This window comes from Lepus europaeus, chromosome 19 (assembly GCF_033115175.1).
Source record: "Lepus europaeus isolate LE1 chromosome 19, mLepTim1.pri, whole genome shotgun sequence".
NCBI classification, from domain to species: Eukaryota; Metazoa; Chordata; class Mammalia; order Lagomorpha; family Leporidae; genus Lepus; species Lepus europaeus.
In genome coordinates this window covers 53,403,530-53,415,148 of record NC_084845.1, presented here as the reverse complement: position 1 = coordinate 53,415,148, position 11,619 = coordinate 53,403,530, and the positions used below count along the sequence as shown (strand labels likewise).

General features: G+C 58.7%; 1 protein-coding gene across 1 annotated transcript; it reads right to left on the bottom strand.

Annotated features, from left to right (window-relative positions):
* Positions 1 to 812: 812 nt before the first annotated feature.
* On the bottom strand, positions 813 to 10,793 carry LOC133748463 (cocaine esterase-like). The gene is made up of 12 exons (XM_062177260.1): positions 10,659 to 10,793; positions 6,702 to 6,906; positions 5,677 to 5,815; positions 4,912 to 5,045; positions 4,573 to 4,831; positions 4,066 to 4,164; positions 3,668 to 3,808; positions 3,468 to 3,548; positions 3,103 to 3,247; positions 2,556 to 2,693; positions 1,997 to 2,069; positions 813 to 1,571 (listed from the first exon to the last, which is right to left on the bottom strand). The coding sequence occupies exons 1-12, from the start codon at positions 10,732 to 10,734 to the stop codon at positions 1,385 to 1,387; spliced, it is 1,677 nt and encodes a 558-aa protein (XP_062033244.1). The 5' UTR covers positions 10,735 to 10,793; the 3' UTR covers positions 813 to 1,384.
* Between the last annotated feature and the right edge of the window lie 826 nt (positions 10,794 to 11,619).

The window sequence follows — 11,619 nt, the reverse complement described above, 5'->3', positions numbered from 1 at the left end:
ATCCCTGTCACCTCGCTCTCCCCCGGTCCCAGTGACTGGCGCTCTCTCTCTTTGTCCCTTCATTTCTGACAGATGCCCTGTCCCCAAGAAAGCCTTTGCTCTCTGTCTCATGCCTGAATCCCTCTTGTGTGAAGACAAGAACCCCACGGCTTCCACGACCTTGCCTCCGGTGACATATCGATTTCTTATCTCCATTGGCACAAGAACCTTGAATAAAATGTAAGACCCTTAGGCGCAGAAGAGTCCCCAGTCTGGGGACCCAGCAGGGTAGGTGTGGTCCTGTGATAGCAGAGGGGAGGCCGGGAGTCAGCCTGAGTGTAGGAAACATCAGGCTCCCTGCAGGAAGGAGGAGCAGCCTGGGCACGGGAGCACCCAGGGGAAGTGGACCCTGGCTCATGAAGGCTGACTTTGTGCCTCCTGAGAACTGGCCTTGACCTCTGCTCAGCCCAGGGCTCTCTCAGCCACCATGGCCAGGGATAGCCCAGGCCAAAGTCCAGAGGGAGATACATTATCTGTGTACCGTACATAGGTGGCTGGGCACAAACACTTGGGCCCTCCTCTGCTGCTTTCCCAGGTGCCTTAGCAGAGCTCTGGGTCAGGAGTGGAGCAGCTGCGACTTGAACTGTCGCTCATATGAGATGCCAGCGACATGGGTAGAGGCTTAACCCCCTGTGCAAAGCAACAGCCCTATACTCCAGGTTTCCTGCATCAATGATTCATGGTGTCCCAGCTGTGGAGGTAACCAGGTGCCTTAGAGAGCAGAGGGTCTAAGCAAATGTGGCAGGTTCACTCAGATGAACGTGACTCAGCCGTGAAAGGACTGGAACCCTTTATTTGTGGTTGCATGGATGGGATTGAAGTGCCACTGTGGCAGCCCGCCTGGTTGAAGCTACAGTGGCTCCTGGTGTCTGGGTCCTCTGTAGCCACTAAGAGATGTGAGATCACAGGGCATGCTGGGAGGAGGAGGAGGCAGTAGGGCTTAAGGCACCCAGGGGTGGGCAACAATCCCCAATGCAGATCCCTCCACATGGGGAGAGCCTTGGGCTGGGAGGAGAGGAGAGGGAGGGTGGGGAGAAGGTGGAGGGGGCAGAAGCAGGAGGGCCCAGAGCCAGTGGGTGTTGAGGAAGCTGGGCTGGCAATGGTGTTGCCCAACACAGCTGCATAGAGGTGTACTGAGTGCGTCTCACACGAGGGGCCCCAGGGCAGGCTTGGCAATGAACTTGAAGCCGTGGGTTCTCCACAACAGTCTGCTGAGTGGAGGGAGGCCAGCAGGACTGAGTGGCCATGTGAGAGTGCTGAATGCATGGCTCCTCCGGGGATGTGTGTGAGTGCATCGGGGCCCCACCTGCACTGGAGCCCCTGACCTCCACCCCCACACTGGCAGCTACAGCTCTGTGTGCTTCTGCTCAGCGCCCCTCAGCTCCTGGACCCTCTGGGGCAGGGTGTGGGTCCAGAACTGGAGCCTGCGGGCCTTCAGGGCCTGGCCCACTGCAGGCTGCACGTTCAGCTGCAGGTATCGCTCCTCCTCGTCGAACACGGGCCAGTGCGGCAGGCCCTCGCCGTTGGGGTTCCTGCAGACAAGACGTCAGGAAGGGGGCACCACGGTCACTCTGAGCCCTGCCCAGCCCAGCCCTGAGCACCTTTTCTGGGGTCCGGCCAGGCCACCTTGCAGGCAGGAAGGGTGGGGAATGTGTTTCTTGAAGCAGAACAACGACTTCCCCCTAGGGTCAGCTCCCCAAGGGGACCCGGCATCCTGACCTGGCCTGTCCCTCCCCCACAGGGAACCTCTGGGCAGAGCAGTTCATTTCCAACCCCAGGTCACTGGGATATGGGAAGAGTGTGCCTGGTCCCCAGGGCCCCTGTGAGTGCCAGTGGGTCCTGCAGCTGGGGAGGGCACTGTCACGTGACTTAGGACCCTGGGTGCTGGTGAGGTCTCCACAGAGAAGGGAGGGCAGAGGGTCCCAGGTCCCTGGGAATTTGGCGGGGGTCGTCTCACCCGTTGCGAGCAAAGTTGGCCCAGTACTTCATCACCCTCCTGTTCAGCAGCTCCTCCTCCTCAGTGAGGGGCACTGCAGAGGGGAGGGGGCAGGGTCACCTCGGGCCACCCCAGTCCTGCTGCCCCATCATGTACCACGCCCACCAGCCCAGGTGGAGGTGACCCTTGGCTACTCGCCAACCTCTATGTCTTTCCCTCACCAGTGGGACCTGCGTTTGTCACGCTCCACGATCCCAGCCAGCCCTAAGTCATTCACACTAGCTTCTCACTTGCCTACACGTTGCTTCCCTCTCTCTGTCCCTGGGACATTTGTAAGGAAACAGCATCACTTTGAACCCATGTGCACCCAGGCTGGACACTCATCCCTGGGCGGGCAGAGGAGGGAGCAGAGGCTGCCCCTGCGGGCTCTCAGACCCAAACCTGGCCCAAACCCTATGAGCTGTAAGACTTTGGACCCTGGATCCCATCTGAGCCTCGTCCATTCATTCCTTTGGTGGGTGCAGAGCCCCTAGAGAGAACCTAGACCTCATCCCCATCCTGGCGAAGGAGGAAGATTCACCTTTGCTACCAAATAAATGTGATCTAAAGACAAAGAGGATCTCATCGCCGTGGTCGGCCCTCACGTGGGGCGGCCTGAGGTCCTTTGTGAAGCTGGGTCGATGCTGGAACTCGTAGAAGTAGACAGGGGCGCGGGAACCTGGGGACAACAGGGAGATGGGTGGCCCCTTCCCAGTGTTCTCCTCCAATGCCCATGGGGATGACACATAATTGCTGCACTGGGTTGGGTCCTGGGCAGCTGGGGAGAAGTAGCAGGGGGAACAGGTACAGTGGCCAAGCTCTGGGTTCGATCCTGGCCTTGGACTTCATGCCTTTGAGGTCTGGGTCAGTGAGTGAAGCTCACTCAGCCCAGTCTGCTCCACTGTACCAAGGTGGAGATGTTGGAGTCTGGAACAAGCCATGTGAGAGCAGGGATACCAAGTCCCCAGCACCCTGAACCCACTTAAGATATGGATTAGGACCTGGACAGGACAGGTGTCACCCTTGGGAAAGGACCCAGCCCTGAGCTGCCCCCTAGCGAGTGAGGCCTCAGTCACAGATGAACTCACGCTGGAAATGTGCTACTCGGAGTGCAGGCATCACGAAAATGGCGTCTGCCATCATCTCCTGGAACTGGGCCATGAGGGTCTTGGGGTCCTCATTGCTCCCCATGTACTCATCCATCAACAGGTCCCGCAAAGCGGGAGACAGCATCTGGCCCAGGGGGAGGGGGAGGAGTGAGGGGAGCAGCTCCTGGGAGGGAGGCAGCAGCCCCAGCCTGGGGGACGGAGGTCCTGTATAGTCAGAAACTGGGGGAAGACCCAGGCTCCGGGAGACCCCACCCAAACACACAGCAGAGCCTTGGTTCCTGGAGTCCCTGTGTGGGCAGGTGTCTGGGATGCGCTCTGTTTGGGCAGGAGCCCTGAGACCTCACCAGCTGTTCTGCTGCTTGATGGATAATCTCCCGCATCGCTTCTCTGTCTCTCTCCTCTTGAGGGTCTGTGCCGAACAGGAACTGAGTGGAGAGGGGAGAGTCCCAAGTGTGTGTGGGGGGCTGGGTTGGAGCATTGAAGCCCATAGGACTGCTCACCACATAGTCTGTGCAGGCACTCAGGAACTAGGGCTGGAGCTCACCTTGGGGAAGATCCAGCCACACTCATCGTTGTTGACACCAATGATGCTGGGGACGGGTTGAAAATCAGCTGAGGCCAGCAGCTCCTTGGGGTGTCTGGGCAGGAAGACTCCGTCCACCACCCCTGTGATGAGCATGAAGGCCTGTGGGGTCACACGGGGTAGGGAGGAAGCTGTGTTCCAGGTGTTCTCTAATGCCCTCTGTGTTCTCCCATCCCTGATTGGTTCAGCCCAGCATGTTCACCCTTACCACCTAGGGACCACAGCCAGGCATACAGGACTGGGTCCCCTGTTCCATCCAGGGCTGGGATGTCAGGAGGCATGGATGGGAGGTAGCAGCCCCAGGGACTATGAGGTGCACACAAGCCCATCACCCCTCACCCACATGCATGGGGCCCGACCTTGGTGATGGCCAGCATCTCCTCTTCACTCTTGGCCCGCAAGCAGCGCACCAGGGTCTCAGAGTCCACCTGGCCACAGCCAGACAGGTTGGCCACCACCTGTAACGGGACCACACAGGGGCTGGCACAGCCATGCGGGAGACATGGTGGTTCCAAGGCCCCACTGGAGGCAGGTGCACCTCATGTCGCTCAGGGTGTGGTGTGTGCCTGGCTGCAGTGGAAGCTGATTGTTGTTCCTTCTCCATGACTTGGCACCGCCCAGCCGCAGTGGGCAGCACCTGCTGAGCTGGTTGCCGAAAACCTGGGGCTCAGCGCAGGGAGGTGGATGGAGCTGAGGACCACCTCTGCCTCTGCTGGGACACAGGTGTGTGGATTCGAACCCTAGAGCCTCTCAGTAATGCAATGGTGGGCAGCAGTGCCTGAAACCCAGGTCCTCCCTCCCAGTGCCCCTTGATCAGAGGTGAAGAATAGGCAGGAGCAGCAGGCCTGGGCAGTGAGGACACTCACTGTGGAGACCACCTCCGATGAGTTGGTGATGAGGCTGGGCAGCAGGGCCACCCCACTCTCCATGATGGCTCCGTGGAAGAGACCTTTGGACATGGGCGACACCACATGGGATGACACACTGGTGCCACCCGCAGACTCGCCAAAAATGGTGACCCGGCCAGGGTTGCCTCCAAAGTGGGCGATATTCTGCTGGACCCAGCGCAGCGCGGCCACTTGGTCCAGGAAGCCCCAGTTGCCGGCGGCGTGCTGGTCTCCAGTGCTGAGAAGAGGCAGGGACAGGGGTCACAGGGCTTCCTGGTGCCACTCATTCTGCAGTGCCCACCCCAGCCCTGGTCTCACCTGAAGAAGCCCAGGACACCTAGGCGGTACTGAATATTGACCACCACCACGTCCTCAAATGCCGCCAGTGCAGTACTGTCACACATGGAAGCCATGCCCATAGTCAGCCCACCACCGTGGATCCACACCATCACCTGGGGAAAGTCAAGGGCGTAACTCAAGGCTTCCCCCACCTATTGCCAGCTCATCCCCCACCTGGCCTAACCAGTGCCTGTGGTCTGTGCAGGTGCCCAGCACACAGAACTCGGGCCAGATGACAGAATCTGGACCATGAGCCAGGGACCAGGGTTCCATCAGAAAGGCCAGGACTTTCATCCTTTGAGTCTCTCACAATGTTCAAAGTCTTGGTCAATCAACTTCTGAGGCCTCTGGGAAGTGGACAAATAACAGCTCTCTATCTTATCAATCCACACGGATGCCAATCCAAGCGCCTTCCCTTCTTCAGGCCCCCACACCATTCGTGCTGGGAGCTGTGGTGACCTCTGAGTGTAGCCAGAGGTCACTGAGTGTGCCTCCTGGGCATGAGGAGCTGCAGGTGTCCTGGGTCCATTCAAAGCCATCAGTCTGACCTCTGACATCTCAGTCCCTGGGACAACAAGCCCAGGCCTCAGCTGCCCACCGTGGGGGAGCAGCACTTCTTGGCTCCGATAGTGAGAGGCTTCTGGACAGGTGCACTCACAGGAGAGCCCGTGCTCAGTTTCTCCTTTCTCATCTTCTAGCAGAAGGCAATGCCCTCCCACCCCGGCCAACCCTGCCCACACTCACAGGCAGGTCAGAGCCCTCACGGGCATGTGCAGGCGAGTAGATGCTGAGGTACAGGCAGTCCTCGGACATGGGGATGGACGGCGGGGTGAAGTTAAAATGCAGAACAGCTTGATCCATCATAGCCAAGCTCTGCAGACACCTGGAGCCACCCAAGGCAGCCATTAGTCCAGGCGGCAGCCACAGCCAAGCCTGGGTCCAGTGTGCCCGACCTCCCCGGGCCTCCTCCTACGCCCTGCTCACACATGAGCCTCCATAAGACACTTCCCACCAGGATCAGGTCCTAGACTCTGGGTGAGCTGGGAAGGTCCAACATCCAGGGAACCTCAGGTGTCTGAGAGTCTGGGGACCACTTCTTGACTGACAGGGGACTCTGTGGGAAGTTGTGACTGCAGGAGGGGACATTCAGTGCTGCATACCCAGACCCAGCCATGCCGGAGCAGGCCAGCCTCCCGCACACGCCGCCTGGATGGACGGATGGCGTTTCCCCAGGAAGGGCAGTGGACGTCCCTCACCTTCACTCTAGACTCTCAGGACCCTCACCGTTCCCACAGTCTCCAGGTCTAAGGGCATACACGGGTTCCTGGCCAATGTCCTCGCCCTGTCTTTGACTCAGTAGACATGACGACCCCCTGGTGCCCATCTCAGGGAGCTGCAGGATCTGCTGATGGAGTCAGGGACTCCTACAAGCTGTGGAGCCAGGTGGACCTCACCCAGACACAGCGCCCCCAGCAGGCAGCGAGCCTGTGGCCTCTCCTGGACACGGGGAGAGCGTCTCTGCTTTTCTCTCTGTACCTGGATTTAATGTGCTCTGAGTGCCAAGTTCTGGCCCCAAAGCATTTCATTGACACTGCATCCTCCAAGCCTAAGCAGACTCACTGAATAACGCACGAGGGAGCCATCACCCACAGGGAAAGCTGGTAATGGGAGCTCTGTCCCAGGACAGCTGGGCTGGCCCAGAACTCAGAGGATCTTTCCCCTGACCTCCTGCCGGAGTGGGAGCTTCCCTGGGCCCTGGGAGCGCTTACATGGCTGGGTGGGAGGTCCCGTCCCTCACTCCACTCCAAGCTTCAGCAGGTTCAGGAGGTGCAAACCGCAGCGGCCCCAGAGGTGGTTTGGCAAAGGGAATTCCCAGGAAGGTGTGGACGCCCGCATCGGTGCCTTCCACGTGGACCAGGCTCCCGCGCACCTGCCCCGTGTGCGTGTTCCGGATGGGGCTGGCAGAGTCGTGGCCTGTGGGCAGAGAGGCGCATCAGGTGGGGGCTCTCCATCAGCTACCCCCCACATTGCTGCTGTGGCCGTCTCAGTGACATCGGCACCTTGGCATTGCCAAGGCCTCAGACCTACAAACACTGACCTGACCAACGTCCTGCATGAGCAACTCTCCCCCATCTCCCCAGCCAGCTGTGCTGTCCCTGGGCCAGCCCAGGACATCCCACACTCACGAGGCTCCTGGGGCCCTAGCACCATCCCTGAGCACTAGGAGTTCAGCGGCAGGTGACAGCCCTGGGGGCGAGGAGAGCGTCCTTTCTGCTGACTGCCCTCAGTCACAGGAGGTAGAGCTGTGAGCACCAGACTGACCAGGCTCCCCTGCTAGGAGGCTCTTGCTCCTGGCGGCAAGAAGGGAAGACAGGAAGTGTCCTCTGGGGGGCAGTGTAGTGGCGCTCGGGGGCCTCCACAGCCTGCATGGCCAGCATCTCCTATCTCAGTTCCATCCTGGCTGCCTCACCAGGATCCAGTTCCTTGCTGATGGGTTTGGGACGTAGTAGAATCCTCCAGCGCTTGGGCCCCTGCACCCTCCTGGAGGACCTGGATGGCTCCTGGTTTTGGACTGGCTCAGCCCTGACTGTTATGCGTCTATGTGGAGGGAATCTGAGGATTAAGGTCTGTTTTCCCTTTCTCTTGAGCTCAGCATTTCAAATAAAGAAGAAATCTTAAAGAAAAAACAAAACATCTATACATAATTTTCTCATACATATCAGTAAAAAAAAACAGAAAGAGAGCATGCTCTATAAAAGAGATAGATGGCACTGGTGCCATGAATGCAGGAGGGAGGTGACCGTACTGAGGACATCCTGACCCGAGCACAGCCTGACCTGAGGACCAGCGAGGGAGGAGGTGACGAAGTCACCTAATGGGGAAAGTCATGGATCAGTACAAAGTTTCTAAAAACGAATAAGAACATTTTAGCCACACATCATAAAATAGGTGTAGGGACCAGAACTGTGGCATAGCAGGTAAAGCCGCCATCTGTCATGCCAACATCCCATATGGGTGCCAGTTTGAGTTCTGGCTGCTGCATGTCCATCCAGCTCTCTGCTTTGGCCTGGGAAAGCAGAAGGTGGTGCAACTCCTTGGGCCGTGCACCCACATGGGAGACATGGGAGAATCACCTGGCTTTGGATTGGCTCAGTGGCAGCCATTGAGGTCAATTGGGGAGTGAACCAGAGAATGAAGACCTCTCTCTCTCTCTCTCTATCTCTCTCTCTCTCTTTCTGTCTGTCTGTCTCTCTCTCTTTCTGTCTCTCTCTCTCTACGCAATTGCCTCTCTATAAAACTGCCTTTCAAATAAAATAAATTTCTCAAAAAAAAAAATAAGGTGTACAAATATGCACATAAACCTGAGGATCTCACACAAATGAAGGGAAAAGAACGTGGTTCCAACTACCTCAGTGGCTTCTTGATTGTAATTTGTATTCATTTATTTGAAAGACAGAGACACACACAGAAAGACAGAGATGTCCCACGTTCTGGTTCACTCTCCAAGTGCCCACCACAGCTGGGACGGGGCCCTGATAGCCAGGAGCCCTGAACTCAATCCGGGTCTCCCACGTGGGAAGCAGGGATCAGTACCGGAGCCCACCTGCTGCCTCTCAGTCTGCACGTCAGCAGGAAGCTGGAGTCAGGAGGTGCCGAGGCGGGACCCGGGCACAGGGCTCAGGGCTGGGGCGTCGCCAGCGGTGGCTCCACTGCTGCTCCCAATGCGGCCCATCAGGACCTATGTTGTGCCATGAATCAGATATGAAAACGTGGAGATGTTGTATGCTGGTCTTGCCAAAACAAGAAAAAACAGAAGCAGAACCCTAACAGCTGAACCTGATGGCGCCTCTAGGCTAGAATTCCTGTGTACACAGGGTGAGGGGACAGAGGAACGGCCAGAAGGCCCCACAGGGACGGTGCCACCCTCTCCAGAGAGAGCTAGGGGTAAACCGGTTTCTTCATCACAAGGAATCAGGAGGAAGAGCACAGTGAGGCAGAGGGGGGGCTGAGCGTGAGGGAGACTCAGAGACACACAGCCAACCGCACAGGGGTGCAGAGCGCTGGGCGGGGGTGGGGAGGGGAAGCTCTGCACATCGCTGGTGTTAGGGAAATGGGACAACAGCTCTGGGAACCCGATGGGCAGTCCTTCAACACTTAACCTGGAGCTCCACCCACCTGGCAATTCCCACCCTCGGTAGAAGCCCAAGGGAAGTGCAAACTTGGGCAGACCCTGGCACAGCAGTAGCAAGGCAGCCGGGATGCTGCCCTCCTAACACAGCGGGCGACTGAGGGTGACCGTGGAGGGAAGATCTCTTTCTCACTCTGTCTCTCCCTCTTTCCCTGTCTCTCTGCCTTCAAATCAGCAGAAATCAGTCATCCGCAGCCATGAAAGCTGACTCATCCCCGGAGAGGAACCTCCCATGTCACAGTAGGCGATGCCCGGCCACAAGGGTGCTCTGGGCCCTGGGTCCGGGAGAGGAGAGCCTGGCCCCGGAGCGGGTGAGTAAACATGGCCTCTGTCCTGACCTGGTCCCGACCTTGTCCTTGTCGTTCGCCCCAACCATGGAGGACAGAGTGACTGCAGCAGCAGCTCCGGCTGTGAGGCTGACAGTGAGCTGGAGCTCAGCAGAGTCCACGGAGGACAGGGGCGGCTTCCATGCAGACGCTGCCGCGGTTCCTGCCCCGGACACGCACAGCGACTCCCACGGACCTTGGGAACAACTGCTCCCTCTCTGAGTGGGACCCAACCCCAAATATTACTTTATTGGGAGCCACTAACGATGTGGGGGAGACGATCTTCCTGGAAGGTCCTGGTCGCTGGGAGAGTCTGTGCATAGCAGGGCAGGCAGGGAGCCCATGGGTGAGCATGGAGGAGGAGGAGTGGGGACTGTGCTGGCGGACTAGAGAGGGAAAGGGGGCGGGAGAGACCTGGCTTTTCACAATTTTTTTTCTCTTTAAAGAGGTTTTTTTTTTTTTTTTGAAATGTCAAGTTAGAAAGAGAGAGAGAGAGAGAGAACCCATCTGCTGTTTCAGCTTCCAAATGGCCCACCCAGGCCTCAGCCAGGAGCCTTGAGCTCATTCAGCGTCTCCCACGTGGGAGCATCAGGGGCCTGGGACAGAGCCATCTTGCACTGCTTTCCCAGGCACATCACCGGAAGCTGCACTGGGTGATGAGCAGGCAGAGCTGGAACCAGTGTTCCCACGGGACGCCATTGCTCTGCAATGCCAGCTCCAGTCTTGGGCCTTTGGAATGAGGAGATAAAGGCTCCACGACACACCCAGGGGTGGTGCCCTCTTGGCCTGAGCTCCCAGAATGCCAGGCACCGAGGTGTGGTCAGCTTTGCCCTGGAATCCAGCCCAGGAGGACCCCTGCCAGGTGCACAGGGTCAGAGGAGACCCTGGCAGACACACAGCCCAGGGCAGGTTCCTCATTGTCCTGGGGAGGGCACAGTCACCACAGCCTCAAGCAAGGGAGGGAAAGGGCCCCATTTCCACGCCCCTTCCTGTCCCTGGGCTGCCGACCCGACCAGCGCTGCTGAGAGCCTTCGTGCTGGGCTCACTCCTCCATGTCTGGGCCTCAGGGGCCCACCATGGGCTCCCAGGTCCTGCGTAGTCACCACCACCCCCTCCAACCTCCCAGGCGCTGCCCTCCTGTGGCCGCAGGCTCTAACTGCGGGATTGGGCAGATGTGACCATGGTCCCTGTTGCCGCCCGCGAAGCCTCACCGTGACCCGGGTCGAGGAGCAGCAGGAGCCCGCAGACCATGGCGCCGAGCCGCGCGACCCTTCGGTGCAGCCCCATGCTCCTAGGAGGCCCGCGTGTGCACCTCTGTGTCCTGTAGGCTGCACCCAGTGCTCCAGGCTGGGATCAGGGCCTCGCCCCTGGGCTGGGCAGGAAGCAGGCGGGGTGCACTGCGGGGGCGGGGCTTGAGCGCCTCTGGTGAGAGTGGACTGAGAGAAGAGAGGACAGTAGGGACCCAGGCATGGCCGCCTCCCCTCTCACCTGGCTCCTAGGGTGTCCAGGCCCCTCACCTCAGTCCTGGAGACACCAACTTCACTGTCCTTGCCGTCTTAGTCCAAGATAGTGTAGGCATACAGGAAGCAGTACACCAGGGTCCCTCTAAGGGGAATAAACCTTTAAAGATGGGATTTATCTATTTTTTATTTATTTGAAAGGCAGAGTTAAAGTGTCAGAGAGACACACAGAGAGATGTCCCGTCTACAGGTGCAGTCACAAACGTCCAGGGCTGGGTCAGCCCAGCACCAGGAGCCAGCGGCTTCTTCTGGGTCTCCCAGTGAGTGCAGGGGCCCAAGCACGGGGGCTTCTGCTGCTCTCCTAGGCGCATTAGCAGAAAGCTGGATCGGAAGTGAAGCCGCCGGGACTGGCTCTGTGCCTACATGGGATGAGGGCACTGCAGATGGTGGCTTGACTGCTCTGTGCCACAGCCCCCGCCCCAGGGATCACCTGAGCCAAGGCTGGCAGGTGTCACTGCCCCGGATCCTGGAAGTGTCTCCTTGGTTTCCAGGCTGGTTGCCCACTGGGTCCAGGCCCCTCCTCCATCCTTTCCTGACTCTGCCCATCCCCTTCCTGCTCACTCAGGGTCCAGGTTTTGAGAGGCAGTGACCATGGCACTAACTAAGGGCTGAACCCAATGTGTGCTGTGTCCCCAGCTTCTTCTGAGACACA